General features: G+C 37.1%; 1 protein-coding gene across 1 annotated transcript in view; it reads left to right on the top strand.

Moving 5' to 3' along the window:
- LOC107556951 (zinc finger protein ZFPM2-like) overlaps positions 1-16,661 on the top strand; it is a 193,972-nt gene that overhangs the window by 51,167 nt on the left and 126,144 nt on the right. The window contains exon 4 of the mRNA XM_016240220.1: positions 10,282-10,440. Coding sequence (XP_016095706.1) covers positions 10,282-10,440 — 159 coding nt within the window. The remainder of the gene's footprint in view (positions 1-10,281; positions 10,441-16,661) is intronic.

The raw sequence follows: 16,661 nt of genomic DNA, 5'->3' as shown, positions 1-16,661 counted from the left end.
TGAGAGCTCTAGAGCATTCATCCTCATTTTCCTCAGAAGACATCAGCTTTTGGATGGTGACAAAAATAATATCCTAACCAGGCACGACACAACACATTTGAAGTCATTTGTCTTTCCACAATGAAAGAGAAAATGCTGGGCAGGACAGCCAATCAGAATGTATTTGATGCTTAATTTTACAGGTATGTGGAGCAGGATTTTGAACCTCAATAAAAAAAAATCCAATTTCAAATGCATATAGTGATATTTGAATGATTTAGTATACAGTATTTAAAGTGCCATTTACATCTCATTTTTCTTGTGTATTTTCTTCACAATCTGGTATAAAACCTAATGTAATCCATAGTGTGTGGTGTATTTTTAGGATATTCGGGGAAAAAATGGGACAGGACTTGATTTTATCCATTGGAAATTGATTGGATTGTGAAAAATGAGTGTGACATACCAGAGTGGAGCCAGTTGGTTGGAGGGGAGGGACTGAAAAGTAAGAGGGAAAATGTTTCATATGTAGACATGGGCCGGTATGAGATTCTGACGGTATGATAACCTTAGATAAAAATATCACGGTTTCACAGTATCACGGTATTGCGATTACAGCTTTAAAATATGTTATTTTTTACATTTCTGGGTACAAAAAAACCAAAACTTTTTTTTCCTCCACTGAACACAATGTATTTTATTTTTAAGAAACAGAGAACATTTTGGAACAGTAAACATGTCAGGCTAAATTATTCAAATAAATAATTTAATTCTTCTTAATTAAGTGCAGTCACTTAAGTGAGCCTAAACCTGCAACTCAAAAATAAAAAAATAATTTCTGTAAAAAAAAAAAAAAAAAAATGCGGTCGTTAAACCTGCAGCTCAACAAGGTTTTTGGAGACATGCTCAATTTCTACACATTCATCTTTCAGTCCAAGTTATGATGCAGGAATGTTCACCTTTCCTGGATTAAGTTTGGAGCTATAGTTTGGAGCGGTGAGGTATGTACGAGGATGTGTGCACGTACACACATAAGAAAAGAGAGAGCGCGAGTGTCTCTCACACACACACACACACACACACACGGTCTCTCTGTACAACACTCAAACAGTGACAAAGTTTGTTTTTTGTTTTTTAAATGCGTGATTTTGAACTGATGTAAACAATGGCAGGAGGCTTAAAAGTATAGACGTGATACCATCTACATTTAATTATCGTACTAAATCGCAGAAAAGTACAGTATGCACTTTAGACTGCTATTCCCCGCTCTGTGAAGTAACGTGAGGGAGGAATCTAGTTGACGTTAGCTAGTTTATTAACCATGTTATCTACCTCGGTAGCAAGCCAAATAGTATTTATTTAAATGCTGAAACAAACGGCGGGGGGGTCTCTGTCTTGATTGGGGGTGAAAGAGGGAGAAATAAAGATGACATAGATATATAGTTTATGTACGACCTGGAAGTATTTATTTAGCGATCGGCGCTAAAGGGGCGGTCACACTGCACTTTTCGTTCCATTGACTTCCATTCATACGCATGCGAATGCGTCAGACCGGAAACGCAAGCTCATGCGAAAAGTTTCGCATTCCGCTGTGTTCCAAAGTTCAAGTTTAGTGAACTCTGACCTGCGAATTCGCATCACGTGAAGACGTGTGACCAGTAGAAGATCGATACGTCTTCAATTCAAATAATGTAAAAAGATTATAAAAATCAAATAAAAAAAGAAGCTGCATGGTTCGCGTTGTCAATGAAAACAGACGGTACATTTGAATGCGGACACATTTTATAATTTTTATTGCTTAGTGTGTATATATATATTTCGCACGTTCAAAGTCTGGTGTGACCGCCCCTTAAAACGTCATCTATACGGAACATCATTTTGTATGGAACATAGTCTACGTTACCCGAAAAATTCCCATACGACAGACTTCGTCTTTTTCGACAAGGGAAAAAGTTCCAGGGATTCACATCCTTCGGCCATCCTACACACAGGTGACTCTGACCACTCGCACCAACCGAGGAGGAGGGGTCGTGTGACTCGTTACGCTCTTCGCTGCACACAACTGAGGGAGTCCTGCACTTTCTGTATTTGACGACATGTAAAAAGACTGCGCATACCGCAGGAACGGTATAACGAAAAATTTGAGGGGTTTTGAAACCGTGACTTTTCCAAACCGCGGTATACCTTGAAACCGGTTATCGTCCCATGCCTATTCATATGTGAACAAAGTTTTTAGGTTTCGACTAAAGATTATGAAGACAAACATTTATTTTACTTAAATAAATAAATTGTTTGCAATAAGGCCAGAAATGTTCATTTAATAAGTAAAACGTGTCAGTTTTGATTTCATGCTGACATTTTTAATCTGCCGTTATTATTTTTTTTAATAATGTATTTTAGGCCAAAAGTGCAACATTCTGTTCACCCTTATTTTTTATTTAGCATGATTAAAGTGTAGTGTGACCTCACCTCAGGCTCAGAAATCCACTACGGAAGGCAGTTCACTTGTAAATGTCTCTCTCTGGAGCTCAGTGCAGTTAATGTGGAGCAATCGGACAGAGTGTTTCTGAAAGACGGCCCAGTTCAAATTGGGACAGCGCACAGGAGCTAATGAGAACTCACACCTGAGCTTCAGAGAGCAGGGTCTCGGTGATTGGTGTTGAACATTTGGAGGACGACCCTCAGCCTTTAATAGGCGTGTGGCACTGCCAGTTGGGTCCAAAGAGAGAGAGAGAGAGAGAGAGAGAGAGAGAGAGAGAGAGAGAGAGAGAGAAAAAAAGAGAGGCTCTGAGTTTGTCGAAACACACCCAGATTTTTTTTTTATTGCTGGTAGCTCTTTAATGAATATGTTATATTTCATTCCAATATCAACTTTGTCTCATTTGTTTCTCCTTACATTTTTGAAGAGAAACAGGAAATGAAAAATAAGAAAAAATAGGGAAAAAAATGAAAATAGGGGGAAAAAAAGACTACATTTGTGTAAGAGAATAGAGCTATAAAATTAATGTCCATAGCACAATACACTTATTTTGCTCTTGGAATAATTTGATGGGAAATCATTTGAGTGCATTTTGAGATGTCAGTGTGTATCATGATAAATCTGAGACATTTTTTTTAGTTTTGAGACATTGTTGACATCTCTTCTCAAACTCTAAAGATGTCAGTTCACTTTTTCTCAGGAGAAATATCAGAAAGTCTCCATTTGGTGTGCATTTGTTCTCCATTTAATCTCATTGATGTCTAGGATAAAGACATTCTGTGGTTATATTAGTTCACACTCTATGTGTTTTGGTAAAGATGTTCTACCAGCATGCTTTTCAGTTGGGGTAGGAGAAAAAAACTATTCTCCGATGCATCGCGATTCTCTCTTCAATGATTCTGAATCGATTCTGAACATTTCAGAATCGATTCTGAGCATGGTTTTCCCCGCATATGGCACGTGAGTGCGCTAGAGACAATCGTGGCGGGCTTCATTGCACAGAATATGCGCCGTGAGACACGTTTTATACGAAATTGATGTAAACACAGTGAGTTATGTTTTCAGAACAGGACAAAACATCTGATATATCGAAATAGAAATGTGCATTAGTGTGAATCGAACAGCAATAATGCTGAGGAAAAAAGAAAAACCCATAACTATGATTGTCTGTAAACTTTCGGATAGCCTACTTAAAGAACACTTATTTTTAAAATAAGTAATTATTTATAATTATATATATTTTATATAAAATATATTTTATATAAAATGTATATGAAAATGGAGCCATGTGCAGTAATATTGAACATTGAGAATGTGATGCATCGTGATATTGAGTTGAATCGAATCGTTGACATGATAATCGTAATTGAATTGAATCGTGAAACCAGTGAAGATTCACACCCCTATTTTTAAGATGGCAGTACTGACTTACAGAGATTCCAACTATAAACAAAAAGCATAGAAACTGCAATTTTGGTTAAAATGTAAAGTTGTATTTGCACAGCAGAAGAATTAATTAGGAGAAAATGTAGATCAAGAATCGTTTTGGAATCGGATCGTGACTCCCAGAATCGGAATCGGATTGTGAAGTGCCTAAAGATTCCCACCACTACTTTTCAGTAGTTCAATCAAAAATATGATGCAAATCCTACATCTGTGATTCTAATGAGGGTAACTGAACAATTTACAACTTCAGAAGAGTTGTGGTGAGACGTTTGTGTGTGTGCGTGTACTTTCAAACCTGAATGTCCCAACACCACACCAGAATCTTTCTTTGGCCCACAAAAGGCAGGTTTCCATCCAAGTCTGGCAGGGTTTGGGCCGGTCTGGGCATCCCTATAGGCCTTTACATGGCATTATGTATTCATGTTGGGTCTCAGGTGCTCGCTGTGTGTTTTATCCTCGGGCCAAGCTCGGTTCCAAATTTCAATGGCACAGCCAGATGAAAAAACGGCTACTGTAGGTGCGAGCAGAATGATTTCCATGCTTGTAGAGATCTGCTGCTTTGTTCTATGCGATTCAATTACCTCTACCCTAATTAGGAGCCATAGAGAAGACCCAGACTGTGATGGGACTCCACACTGTGGCTCCCGCTGATAAAGTGTGATATCACCATCAGAGCCAGCCAATCCCCAACACCAACCTGTTTGTTTTGAAGTTTAGAATTCAATTTCAAAATAATTTCATTTTTCTGCTCTTACATGTTAAGGCTTTTCAGGGTTAGCCAGAGTTAAGATTTGAAGTGCGGTGACACATTATGAATGACTTTTTGATTCTCGGATTCCCTTGCGCATATTTCCAGCACGTGTCTTTTTTAGAGACAGCAAGCGGACGTATCTTTGCATCTCTGGGCTGATCATATCTTGCAGGGGCCACTGGGCGAACAGAGGATCGTGTGAATGCGAGGTAGCACTGTGCTATATTAGTATTCACTGCTGCAGCTTGAGTTGTGGAGTTTTATTATGACGTCTTAAAGCAGGGATTCCCAAACTTTTTTTTTGTCAGCCGAATGCCTCGGACCTAAAATATTTACTCCCAAGACCTCTAAATTATCAACATGATCAAAACTTTGCTGAGAAACTGTTGTATACAATCTGCTACATGCCTTCTGTCATCTGATTGGCCTTTTAGTATAACTGTAAAAATTACAACATATAGGTGTCTTTTTTTATCTTCACTGTTTACGATAAAGTACATTTAAGAATAACTTTTATATTATTAATAACAGTTCAAGATGAATGCTTACTGGACTAAAGTAACTTAGGTTTATTTGACTGAGTCACAAATGTCAGAGTTTTTTTTCTTTCTGTTTTTATGATTTAATTAATTATTAGCTTTTTATTATGTAGTAACTCACAAACCCTATGTAGTTCCCTTACAAACCCCATTTTGGGAAATCCTGTCTTTCAGTTCACCCAAAAATGAAAATTCTTTTAATAGTTTACTCACCCTCATGTTGTTCCAACCCCATGTGATTGTATTTCTTCCATGGAAAAAACAAAGCAGATGTTCTTTTTCATACAGTGAACATGAATAGTGGCCAGGGTCTTTCAAGCTCAAAAAATGACAAAAAGCTCAAAAAAGGTCCATAATTGTAGTCCATAAGACTCATTCACTATATTTGAAGAACCTTGAATTCATATGATGAGATGACGGTGAATAAATGATGACAGAATTTTCATGTTTGGGTTTGCTTGTGCTTTTCAAGCTTGCAACATGCACTGAATATGTTGCTTTTATCAGTAATTTTTCAAATATTTTGCCAATGCAGTAAATTTAATTCACTGTAGTATTTGTGCTTTTATGCATATATCCAACAGTTCTGTCACACAGAGACAAATTTCTGTTAGCTTAACAACACAGATCAATTTTCCACTGCTAACTGAAAAGCTGCAGTTCGTCAACAGACCATCAAAAAGCGTTTTGTGTAAAAAAGGATCACAAAGCCTGCGGTTTTCATATGACTTTCATTTTCTCTCACAGTCTTTCTATCTCGTAATATATCTGGTCTCATTGATTTTCTCTCTTGGGTTCAAGCGATTCTCTGATGGTGTCAGAGTGCGGCGTCCGGCGCGTTCGGCCCCTCCGAGCATCTGCAAACCGCAGCCAGCGTTCAGCCGTCAGGAGATTGATTGTGACAGACTTTTAAACAGTACACAACTAAATATAGCGGGCTACAGCACTATCAGAAAATGAGCTAGGAGTGCGGGCCTAGTCGTTTAGAAAGTCATTATTCTTATCGTTTGCTGTCTCTGAAATTATTTCAGGTCTCTTCATGCAATGAATGCAGTATAATAAGCCAAACATGTGCAAAGGGCTTGAACTTTGGTAATCGAAGCAGGGCGGTGAAGTAGCCTTTTAAAACATGACTCTGATGCAATGATCCACTGGATTGGGACACATTTCATGAATCTGTTAAATGTCTTTCTTGTGAATATGGTAATCATCCAGTATCCTGGGATTATCTTTTGATTTAACTAGAAGAAAAGTTAGTTTTAATAGCTTTAGGAGTTATTTCTCATAGATCTGACCCTTAAACTGATGCATCCTGATGTAACATAATTTAAACGGATGCATCCTTGATTCACACATAGTAAATCACATGTTTTGATATTTGTGATGAAACCAGGACATTAAGATATTGCCTCAAGGTTTGGATAGATACCAGCATACAATTCTAGTGTCTCATACCATGTAAAAATACTAAGTTGAGATATCAGTGTTTTAATTTAATGTCATTCATTAGTGATGAATCATAATTTTTCTCATTAATGCATTAAAAATAGTAATCTGTAAGTGTAGGTCTGGTAATTCATTTGAATGTCAAATGTAGCCAAATATATGTGGAGCTGTGTAAAAAAAAAATTATTATTTCATATTTGTTGTGATTTAGTTGTAATTAACTTTCCCCATAGAAAGAGTGCAAATTAATTTACTTTTGTTAAATATTGCATCTGAATTTGATTTATAACCAATTACCGTTATAATGTGAAGTCAATTTGTACTGAACTGAAATAAATAAATTAATACTTTTATTCAGCACGGATGCATTAAATTGATTAAAAGTGACAGTAAATACATTTATAATGCTAAGATTTCTATTTCAAATAAATTTAGTTCTTTTGAATTTTCTGTTCATCAAAGAAAAAATGTATCACAGTTTTAACAAAAATATAAAGCATCACAACTGTTTTCAACATCATTATTCAGCACCAAATCAGCATATTGGAATGATTTCTGAAGGATCATGTGACACTAAAGACTGGAGTAAAAATGCTGAAAATCCAGCTTTGCAAATTACATTTGAAAATATATTCAAATAGAAAACAGATATTTTAAATTCTAATAATATTTCACAATATTATGGTTTTTACTGTATTTTTGATCAAATAAATGCAGCCATGGTGAGCTTAACATTTTAAAAATCTTACCGACCACAAACTTTTGAAGGGTAGTATATCATTTTTACAGTGTACCATCACCTTTTTTTGTATTTCTAGAGTCATTTAAAGACATTTAAAGCTGTGGGTGATTGGACACCTTCCCCTCAGCTTTTGTTGTTTTCAGAAACCCGTCTCCCAGCCACTTCTCATCCTCTCAGAGAGAAGTGTCAGGCCTCAGCAGTTCAGAGCGGCTGATATCTCTCTGCCCATCTGCTTTTAGCATATTGAGATGTATTGAGCGAACACGAGGTGCCGCTTCCCTCCGTGAGCCGGTGAAAGACCCGAATGCGATTAGATCATAAAACTGTAGCCTAATTTAAACGCCGGCTCTCCAGCGCTTCACACCGTGTCTATTAGAGAGCTGTGCGCTAATTCTTTTCATGTAGCATGAGTCCTGCAGATGTAGCGCACTATAAAGGAGTCATTTAGCAGTCTTAATGAACAGAGACGGCCGTTTGGGAAGATCAGACAGTGCTCGACGCTGCTCTGTGCAGGAAGAAAGGGCTCTTCACGGAATTTATTGCTTTATTAAAGTGAGCGCCTCGACTGTTACAAACGAACAAAATGACACGTTAAGTGGTGTACTTAGGATGTCAACTTCCCTAACTTGAGAATATATAGTAATTTTGACATGCATGCAAAAGGTTAGTTGTGCTTATAATGGTTTGATATAGAAACTAAAAGTAAGTAAGCTAAATTTTTTAAATTTCCTGAATTTTTTTGACATTTTGGATGGTTGCAAAGTGTTCTGAGTGATTGTACTCATGTTAGCATATGCAGTTGCTATGTTGTTCTAGGTGGTTTGTAGGGCATTGCTAGGTATTATTATTATAATGTATTTTTGAAAATGTTCTAACCCTAAGTATGAATGATAATAAAAGTAGTATGTGCTATATAATACTGAGAGATACACTGCTATTTTCACTGAGATACACTGCTAAGTCTCATATGCTCACCAATGCTGCATTTATTTAATATACAAAAAAAATTAAATATATATACATATATATATGTATATATATATTGTGAAATTTTATTACGATTTAAAATAACTGTTTTTCTATTTTAATATATTTCAAAATGTAGTTTATTTTTCTAAATGGCATTTTTCACAATTATTTGAATAGAAAGTTCGAAAAGTTTGAATAAGAAATCTTTTGTTACTTTATAAATGTATTTACTGTAACGTTTGATCAATTTAATGCAACCTTACTTAAAGTAAAGTAAAAGTATCTTACTGGCCCCAAACTTTTGAAAGGAAGTGTATACAACAAAGTATTGGTGCTAAATGCATTGAATATTAAATATTTTAAATTTTTAGGGAGAGAAAATCTTTTTCAAATGTGGCGGTCTGACCTCCCCCCCTATACAATTTTAGGTGCAAGGAATTCAACCAATGCCCTTGATTGTAGCAAAATCATAATATGCAAATACACCCACAAAAAAAAAAAGGTTCAGCTACAGGCTAAAGTCAAGAAATCATTTAGATTTAAAGAAATAACATTGCACAGAGCAGAGAAAAAAATTAATCATTCAGAAAAATGTCTCCTTTAAGATAGCTGTGTATTACCTGGAGGCATGAAATGTAAATGGAAAATCAACATTGTATCCTGTGATAAGGCGGACAAATTAATAAAGGCATTTTCTATCCTCCGCTCCTGCTGACACCGGTGTTAAAAGTCAGTAGGTCGTGCGAGAGGAACTTTTCTCGCAGATGAAGAGGGTTTCTCAGGTTTGACATCGGCTGAGAAGTGGCAGCGCTCCACACGTGCAGCAGCGGTCATGAGGATATTCAGTCAAGTGGGCCACAGGAAACACTTTCCTGAGGAGAGATTATGTTATGAATACTAGTGTACAGCATACTGTGCAGCATATACTGTATGCTGCCTACTTTTTCACAAAATTATTAAAGGAAACAGTATTTAGTATCCAGCAATACAGCTAAATTTTTGCATGTGCATTTCAGGGAATTCCGGCCAGTTGTCATCTAGGAAATAATTATGATTATTTTGCCTTTCATTCCAGTTTTGTGTAAAAACAAAACAAAACAAAATTCTTGACTTTAGGCGGTCTGATCAAATAATGAGTCCAATAAAATATTATATTGCTTTTAGTTTTGGAAATAGCAGGTCAAGTTGAGTGCATTGCATTGTGGGATACAGTATGCAAATATGAAATTTAGTCTGTACACAAACTGCTTTCTGGAAAACTAGTTTGTGTGGTAGCATTTCATTTTGAGCATAGGCATCGTCTGATATTGCAAAATTAGTGCAAATGCAGTTTTGTATCGCGGCATTCAGTGGCTTTGTTTCAAAATCTTCAGTAGCAAGCATCCTAACTGAAGTAGAGCCTCAAAAGTGACTTGGATTTGGACAATATAGAAATAGTGCTTATGGAAAGAGCACGATTGACTTCAATGGCTTTTGATGTTAGTGTGTTGCTAACAATGTGAACAATGCAATTATGTAATAAGAATAAAAGTGCATACAAATATTAGGACATATAGTGTGTTTTTACTTAATTAAATTATCTTTATCAGTAATATTAATATTAATACAAGTGCTGAATCATATCTTACTGATATTTATTTTCCTTTGACTACCATCTTGGATGGATTTTTTCACTGCAGTGCATTATGGGATTGCCTTTTCCACAAAGGATACATGCTATTCTGTATCAAAATGTGGCCAAAATGAGGTTGACTAAAAATGGATGTAGAAACAGTTTTCACTCAGAAATGCAGTGTATTTTAGAAGGTAGCGTAATTTTGGAGTGTCTTTCACATGTTCCTGATACATGTGCTGTACAAGTGTAAGTGTTCCTGCTTGGCAGCGTCTCACTTACGACAAACTATTTGATTGTGCTGTGCTCTGTGTGTAGGTCCACTAGATGGAGGTCTGGAGGAGGAAGAGGAGGAGTGTATATCAGACGCAAATGACCTTACTGCTAAAGAGGAGTTTTCAGTGGAGGAAAACTTTCCTGCTGACTTTGAACCAGACAACCTCACCTGTGAGGACATGGAGTACTTCTGCGGCAAAGGTCAGATATTCCTGACGCTTCTACTTCCATGTATAGTGCGACCTCTCATGTAGAAGATCTACAAACCAAGGAAGTGTTTAGATATTCATTGCCATGCATATCCTTGTGAAACGAATTGTAGCTTAGCATTCGAAGAAATTCAGTTTTGCTAATTGATTCCCAGCTGAAATCTGACTCGGAGGAGTCTCTGATCACCGGTTTGATGGCAGTTTTAAACCAAAGCTTGAACACACACTGTTTTGGCCGGGCTCGTAGAAGCGTGGGAAAAACTCCAGCATCCTCTGCGTCCAGGTTTGGATAGGCTCCCTTTGATATCCGATTCTCACTATGCACCTGAAAACTGGAGTTTGATCTAGGAAATGGCAACCAGTGTGCTGGCTAACCTTTAGTCATATTCCAGGCAGGATTTACCATGGGGAGCAAAACATACTTGAGCTTTTATCACTTAAAGGCACAGTTCACCCAAAAATAAACATTCTGTCATTGTTTACTCACCTTTATGTTGTTCCAAAACCTGTATTAAACATGATATAATGCATCTTGAGACTTTAAAGCTGCAGTGGAGGGGACACTCTTTTTATGGTGCTTAAATGATGAAAGAATTCAGACACACACTACTATTCAAAAGTCTGAGGTCAGTATTTTTGTAAGGTCAGTAAGAAAGAAAGTAATACTTTTATTCAGCAAAGATGCATTCAGTTAATCAGAAGTGACATTAAAGAAATGTATAGTGTTACAAAAGATTAAAATGTCAATAAATGCTGTTCTGAACTTTCTATTCCTTAAAGAATCCTGAAAAATGTATCACAGTTTCCATAAAAATATTAATAAGCATGACTATTTTTTAGCATAATAAGAAATGTTTCTTGAGCAGCAAATCAGCATATTAGTCTCGAGTAATGATGCTGAAAATTAATTTTTGCATCACAGGAATCAATTACATTTTAAAATATATTAAAAAAAGAAAACATTCATTTTAAATTGTAATCATATTTCACAATAGTACTGTTTTTACTGCAGTTTTGATCAAATAAATGTAGCCTTGGTGAGCATCAGAGACTTCTTTGAAAAACATTAAAATCTTGCTGAAACTAAACTTTTGTAAAATAATGTACACACTCTCTGAAATGTGCCAGGGCTTCATATTTCAGTTCTTTTAAAGTCAGTTTTATTTTTTGGGTCAATTTCTGTCATGGTGTATCAACAGTTTGAAAAGGGTCTTGCAGAACAATTAGGATAACCTAAAGCGTTGACATGTTGATAGTTAGCATTTGGTTTGATAGCACATGCATTTAAGTATGTACAAGAGTACAGCACACTTAAAATGTGTTGGTTAAGCATTTGCATCTGCGTTTACCAGGTGTTTTTGGCCTGATGTTTGTTTTGTGCCAGTTCAGTCAGTTTGTGCCTTTTTTGTGATCTTTCTATTCCTTTTATGTATTGGTCACACCTGACTAATTTGCAGTGTGTTTTAGTTCAAAGTTATGAGGATGTCTGGACCTCCAGAACACATGCAATGTCATCCACCCCTCAAGAGACCCTTCTAGGGATTCCCAATTCTTGCTTTACTGTTCATTGAGAGGAATCCGACTGAGTTTGTGCTTTGAATGTCCCTCTGCCTCAAACAGAAATGTTTTTAAATCACGTTTCTTTTAAAACCCACATTGCCCAGAGGGATTTCATACAAGGTTTGTCTTTGAGGAGTAGAATCTTTTTATGTCTTACACAAGGTGGTCTCTGTTTTAATGATTTTCCTTTTGTTCTACCCGTAAAGGTGTAACAGGCGTAACCTTAGAACTAATGGCAGTTTGGTAATATTTGGTTTCGGGGTCAAATGAAAATCTTCATATGTGCTTTTATTTCCCCCTGATCCTCTGCTCAATTAGATCTCTTTAAAGCGCATTTAGCCCAGCGTCTGAGTGGCTTAAATTCACTCCACTTATGCAGAAGTGCTATGAATTGAAGTCAAACGCAATCCTGGTGGCATTAAACGGTTTATGTGTGTTATTCCTCAGCTATAGGACGGCAGAGAGGGTTCTCTTGATTAAGTAAACCCTCTCAAATGACATGGCGGGCTGTAATTAGCCAGAGCGGAATCAAACGTCGGAGCTTTAAAAAGCAGTCACTCATCCCTGGGCCTTTATCTGTTCTGGAGAATAAGGTCTCCTGTTTGAAGTTCCTCGCTGGCAGGCGGTTGCTCCACGGCTGGCTCGTAGTTCAGTGGTCGTGTATCTTTGTCGGCATTTGCCGACAACTTGTCAGGAGAACCTAAAACCTCCATTAAATGTTTCATCCTATAATAGGTATTAAAAAGCTGTCTGAACAAAAAGAGGAATCGCCCGTCTTCATTAACTCACCAAGTCCTTATTAACTTTGATCGGACGACGGTGAAGTAGCAAAGAAGCTTAAATTCACAGAGGTCAGGCGGATGCACACCAACAAAGTCTCACCCATTTGCTTTAGTCTGAATCTGTTGCACCTTGTAGCTCATGGTTTGAAATGGAATTAACCAGAATTGTTAAGAGAAATCAGAATTGGTAAATGCCTTACGATTCCCATGCCTAGTCATATGGGCTGAAGATCCAGACATCGTTCAGCCCATACGAATAGGGATGGGAATCATAAGGTATTATTCCTAGCATTTAAGATTCCATTGGTGATTATTTTGAGAAATAAACTAAAGAGTCTGTTTTTTGATGGCTTTGCTAAAACTAAGACCACCAGTGGTCCAAACTTTCAACTCGTTTATTTCCGAGATGCTTTAGTAATCTTCCCGTCGTCATATGCGAGGGGTTTGCGTCAGATTTCTCAAGCTCCCTATCAGCTGCAATTCGGCTTTAATTTCAGCTCGAATTCTTCGGACAAGTTCCCATTCTCTTCCCGTTAACGCACAGTACAAGCTCATCAGGTGTATTTATTTCCCCCTGATCCTCTGCTCAATTAGATCTCTTTAAAGCGCATTTAGCCCAGCGTCTGAGTGGCTTAAATTCACTCCACTTATGCAGAAGTGCTATGAATTGAAGTCAAACGCAATCCTGGTGGCATTAAACGGTTTATGTGTGTTATTCCTCAGCTATAGGACGGCAGAGAGGGTTCTCTTGATTAAGTAAACCCTCTCAAATGACATGGCGGGCTGTAATTAGCCAGAGCGGAATCAAACGTCGGAGCTTTAAAAAGCAGTCACTCATCCCTGGGCCTTTATCTGTTCTGGAGAATAAGGTCTCCTGTTTGAAGTTCCTCGCTGGCAGGCGGTTGCTCCACGGCTGGCTCGTAGTTCAGTGGTCGTGTATCTTTGTCGGCATTTGCCGACAACTTGTCAGGAGAACCTAAAACCTCCATTAAATGTTTCATCCTATAATAGGTATTAAAAAGCTGTCTGAACAAAAAGAGGAATCGCCCGTCTTCATTAACTCACCAAGTCCTTATTAACTTTGATCGGACGACGGTGAAGTAGCAAAGAAGCTTAAATTCACAGAGGTCAGGCGGATGCACACCAACAAAGTCTCACCCATTTGCTTTAGTCTGAATCTGTTGCACCTTGTAGCTCATGGTTTGAAATGGAATTAACCAGAATTGTTAAGAGAAATCAGAATTGGTAAATGCCTTACGATTCCCATGCCTAGTCATATGGGCTGAAGATCCAGACATCGTTCAGCCCATACGAATAGGGATGGGAATCATAAGGTATTATTCCTAGCATTTAAGATTCCATTGGTGATTATTTTGAGAAATAAACTAAAGAATCTGTTAATAAGAATAATTCGCTTGGAAATTGGACAACACTGGTCGCACTATATGTTTTTACAGCAAGAACGGGCATGTAATGAAAATATTTAGATTTCGGTATGTTTTTTTAATTGAACCTGACAAGAACCACTTTTTCACAAGTACTTGATTCACTTAAAAGAATTGGCTAATAAGAGTCAATTGTTCAGTAATCGGATTACACTTGTTGCTCTGTCCTGTATGTTCCTACTGCATTAGCAGCGTATTGCCCATTGAAGAACCAGTTCATAATGAAAATACATTAATTTCAGTTTTAAAAAAAATCAAACTGTATAAGAATTGGTTCTTATTCATAAGTACTTGATTCGCTATAAAGAAGTGGCTCGTAAGAGGCATTTTTTCAGTAATTGGATTACACTTGGTGTGCTGTACTGTATGTTTCTACGATGTTCCTTCTGCATTAGCAGCATGTTGCACATTCGAGCGCCATTACATCATGAAATATGTTAATGTCTGAATCTGTTAATAAGAATAATTCGCTTGGAAATTGGACAACACTGGTCGCACTATATGTTTTTACAGCAAGAACGGGCATGTAATGAAAATATTTTGATTTCGGTATGTTTTTTTAATTGAACCTGACAAGAACCACTTATTCACAAGTACTTGATTCACTTAAAAGAATTGGCTAATAAGAGTCAATTGTTCAGTAATCGGATTACACTTGTTGCTCTGTCCTGTATGTTCCTACTGCATTAGCAGCGTATTGCCCATTGAAGAACCAGTTCATAATGAAAATACATTAATTTCAGTTTTAAAAAAAATCAAACTGTATAAGAATTGGTTCTTATTCATAAGTACTTGATTCGCTATAAAGAAGTGGCTCATAAGAGTCATTTGATCATTAATCAGATTACACTTATTGCACTGTCCTGTATGTTTCTACAATGTTCTGTTCACCTTGCTATATTCAAGAACTGTTACTTCATTAAGAAATAATTAGATTTCTGTATTTCTGTAATACTGTAATTGAACATATGTACTTACAGTATCTGTAACTGTTCAACACACTATAGCTTGGACGTTCAATGTCCAACACCAATATCTCTACAGTGATACACTCTAAAGACATAAAAAAAATCTAACTGTATAAGAATTGGTTCTTATTCATAAGTACTTGATTCGCTATAAAGAAGTGGCTCGTAAGAGTCATTTGTTCAGTAATTGGATTACACTTGGTGTGCTGTACTGTATGTTTCTACGATGTTCCTTCTGCATTAGCAGCATGTTGCACATTCGAGCGCCATTACATCATGAAATATGTTAATGTCTTTATTTCATTTAATCTAACTGGAAAAGAATTGGTTCTTATTCTTAAGTATTTGATTCGCTATAAAGAAGTGGCTCATAAGAGTCATTTGATCATTAATCAGATTACACTTATTGCACTGTCCTGTATGTTTCTACAATGTTCTGTTCACCTTGCTATATTCAAGAACTGTTACTTCATTAAGAAATAATTAGATTTCTGTATTTCTGTAATACTGTAATTGAACATATGTACTTACAGTATCTGTAACTGTTCAACACACTATAGCTTGGACGTTCAATGTCCAACACCAATATCTCTACAGTGATACACTCTAAAGACATCATTGTGAAAAACCACACACAAAAAAATAACAGTGTGGCTTATAACAGTAAGCGTTCACAAGAACCATCATGCATTATGATCAGTAAATCTTTTTGAAGCGTTGACTCTTTGCACATCACTCTTTCCAATTCCCAGAAGCCTCTGTGGAACCAAATACCCTGAAACAGCAGAGGGCTTCCTCTCTGTGGCGACCCTAAACTGTTTGGAGAGGGTCTCGGCTTCAGTGGCATCATTGCACACTCATGTACCATGAAATGATTGAGACACTTCCGTCAATGGCTTCATACGAAATGGTTTCGAAACAGCAGAGCGCACTGTGAAATGAAGTCCCTGCCGATGAATAGTCTGGCTCACAAACGTGAATAAACATGAAACCTGAGGCCTGAGATGGGCCTCCTTATTTGAAAGACTAGATGGAGGGAAATAAAGAGAAAAAAGGCACCCCTGATTGTCCAGAGAGACAACCTTGTTGTCTCCTTGACAATTGAAGCAGCCCCCCTCCAAACAACTTCCTTTTCACGGTCAATTTCACATTTATGGGCGCTGTGCTTGTGAACAAGTTTCAAACTGAAATTTACAAGCCGCTGTCACACTCGCTGCTATAATTGTGAGAATGGTGGTGTTATATATTTTTTTTTTTACTTTTACAGAATTTGTTAAATTTGACCTTGCTTCCGAGTTTTTCCGTTCTTGTAAATGTTTCTTTTGGGAGCAGTTGAGTTGGAGTCACACAGAGTGGTATGTGTTTTTGTTTTTTTACGGTGTGAACTGAATTGTTGAAGTCTTTAAACCAATAGCGAATGTTGGCCTTGCTAGCGACAATACAGCGCATGATCTCAAG

This window comes from Sinocyclocheilus grahami, unplaced genomic scaffold, assembly GCF_001515645.1.
Source record: "Sinocyclocheilus grahami isolate Dianchi unplaced genomic scaffold, SAMN03320097.WGS_v1.1 scaffold585.1, whole genome shotgun sequence".
Lineage (NCBI taxonomy): Eukaryota > Metazoa > Chordata > Actinopteri > Cypriniformes > Cyprinidae > Sinocyclocheilus > Sinocyclocheilus grahami.
Note: the sequence above shows the minus strand (reverse complement) of the source record. Positions and strands in the feature narration are given on the sequence as shown.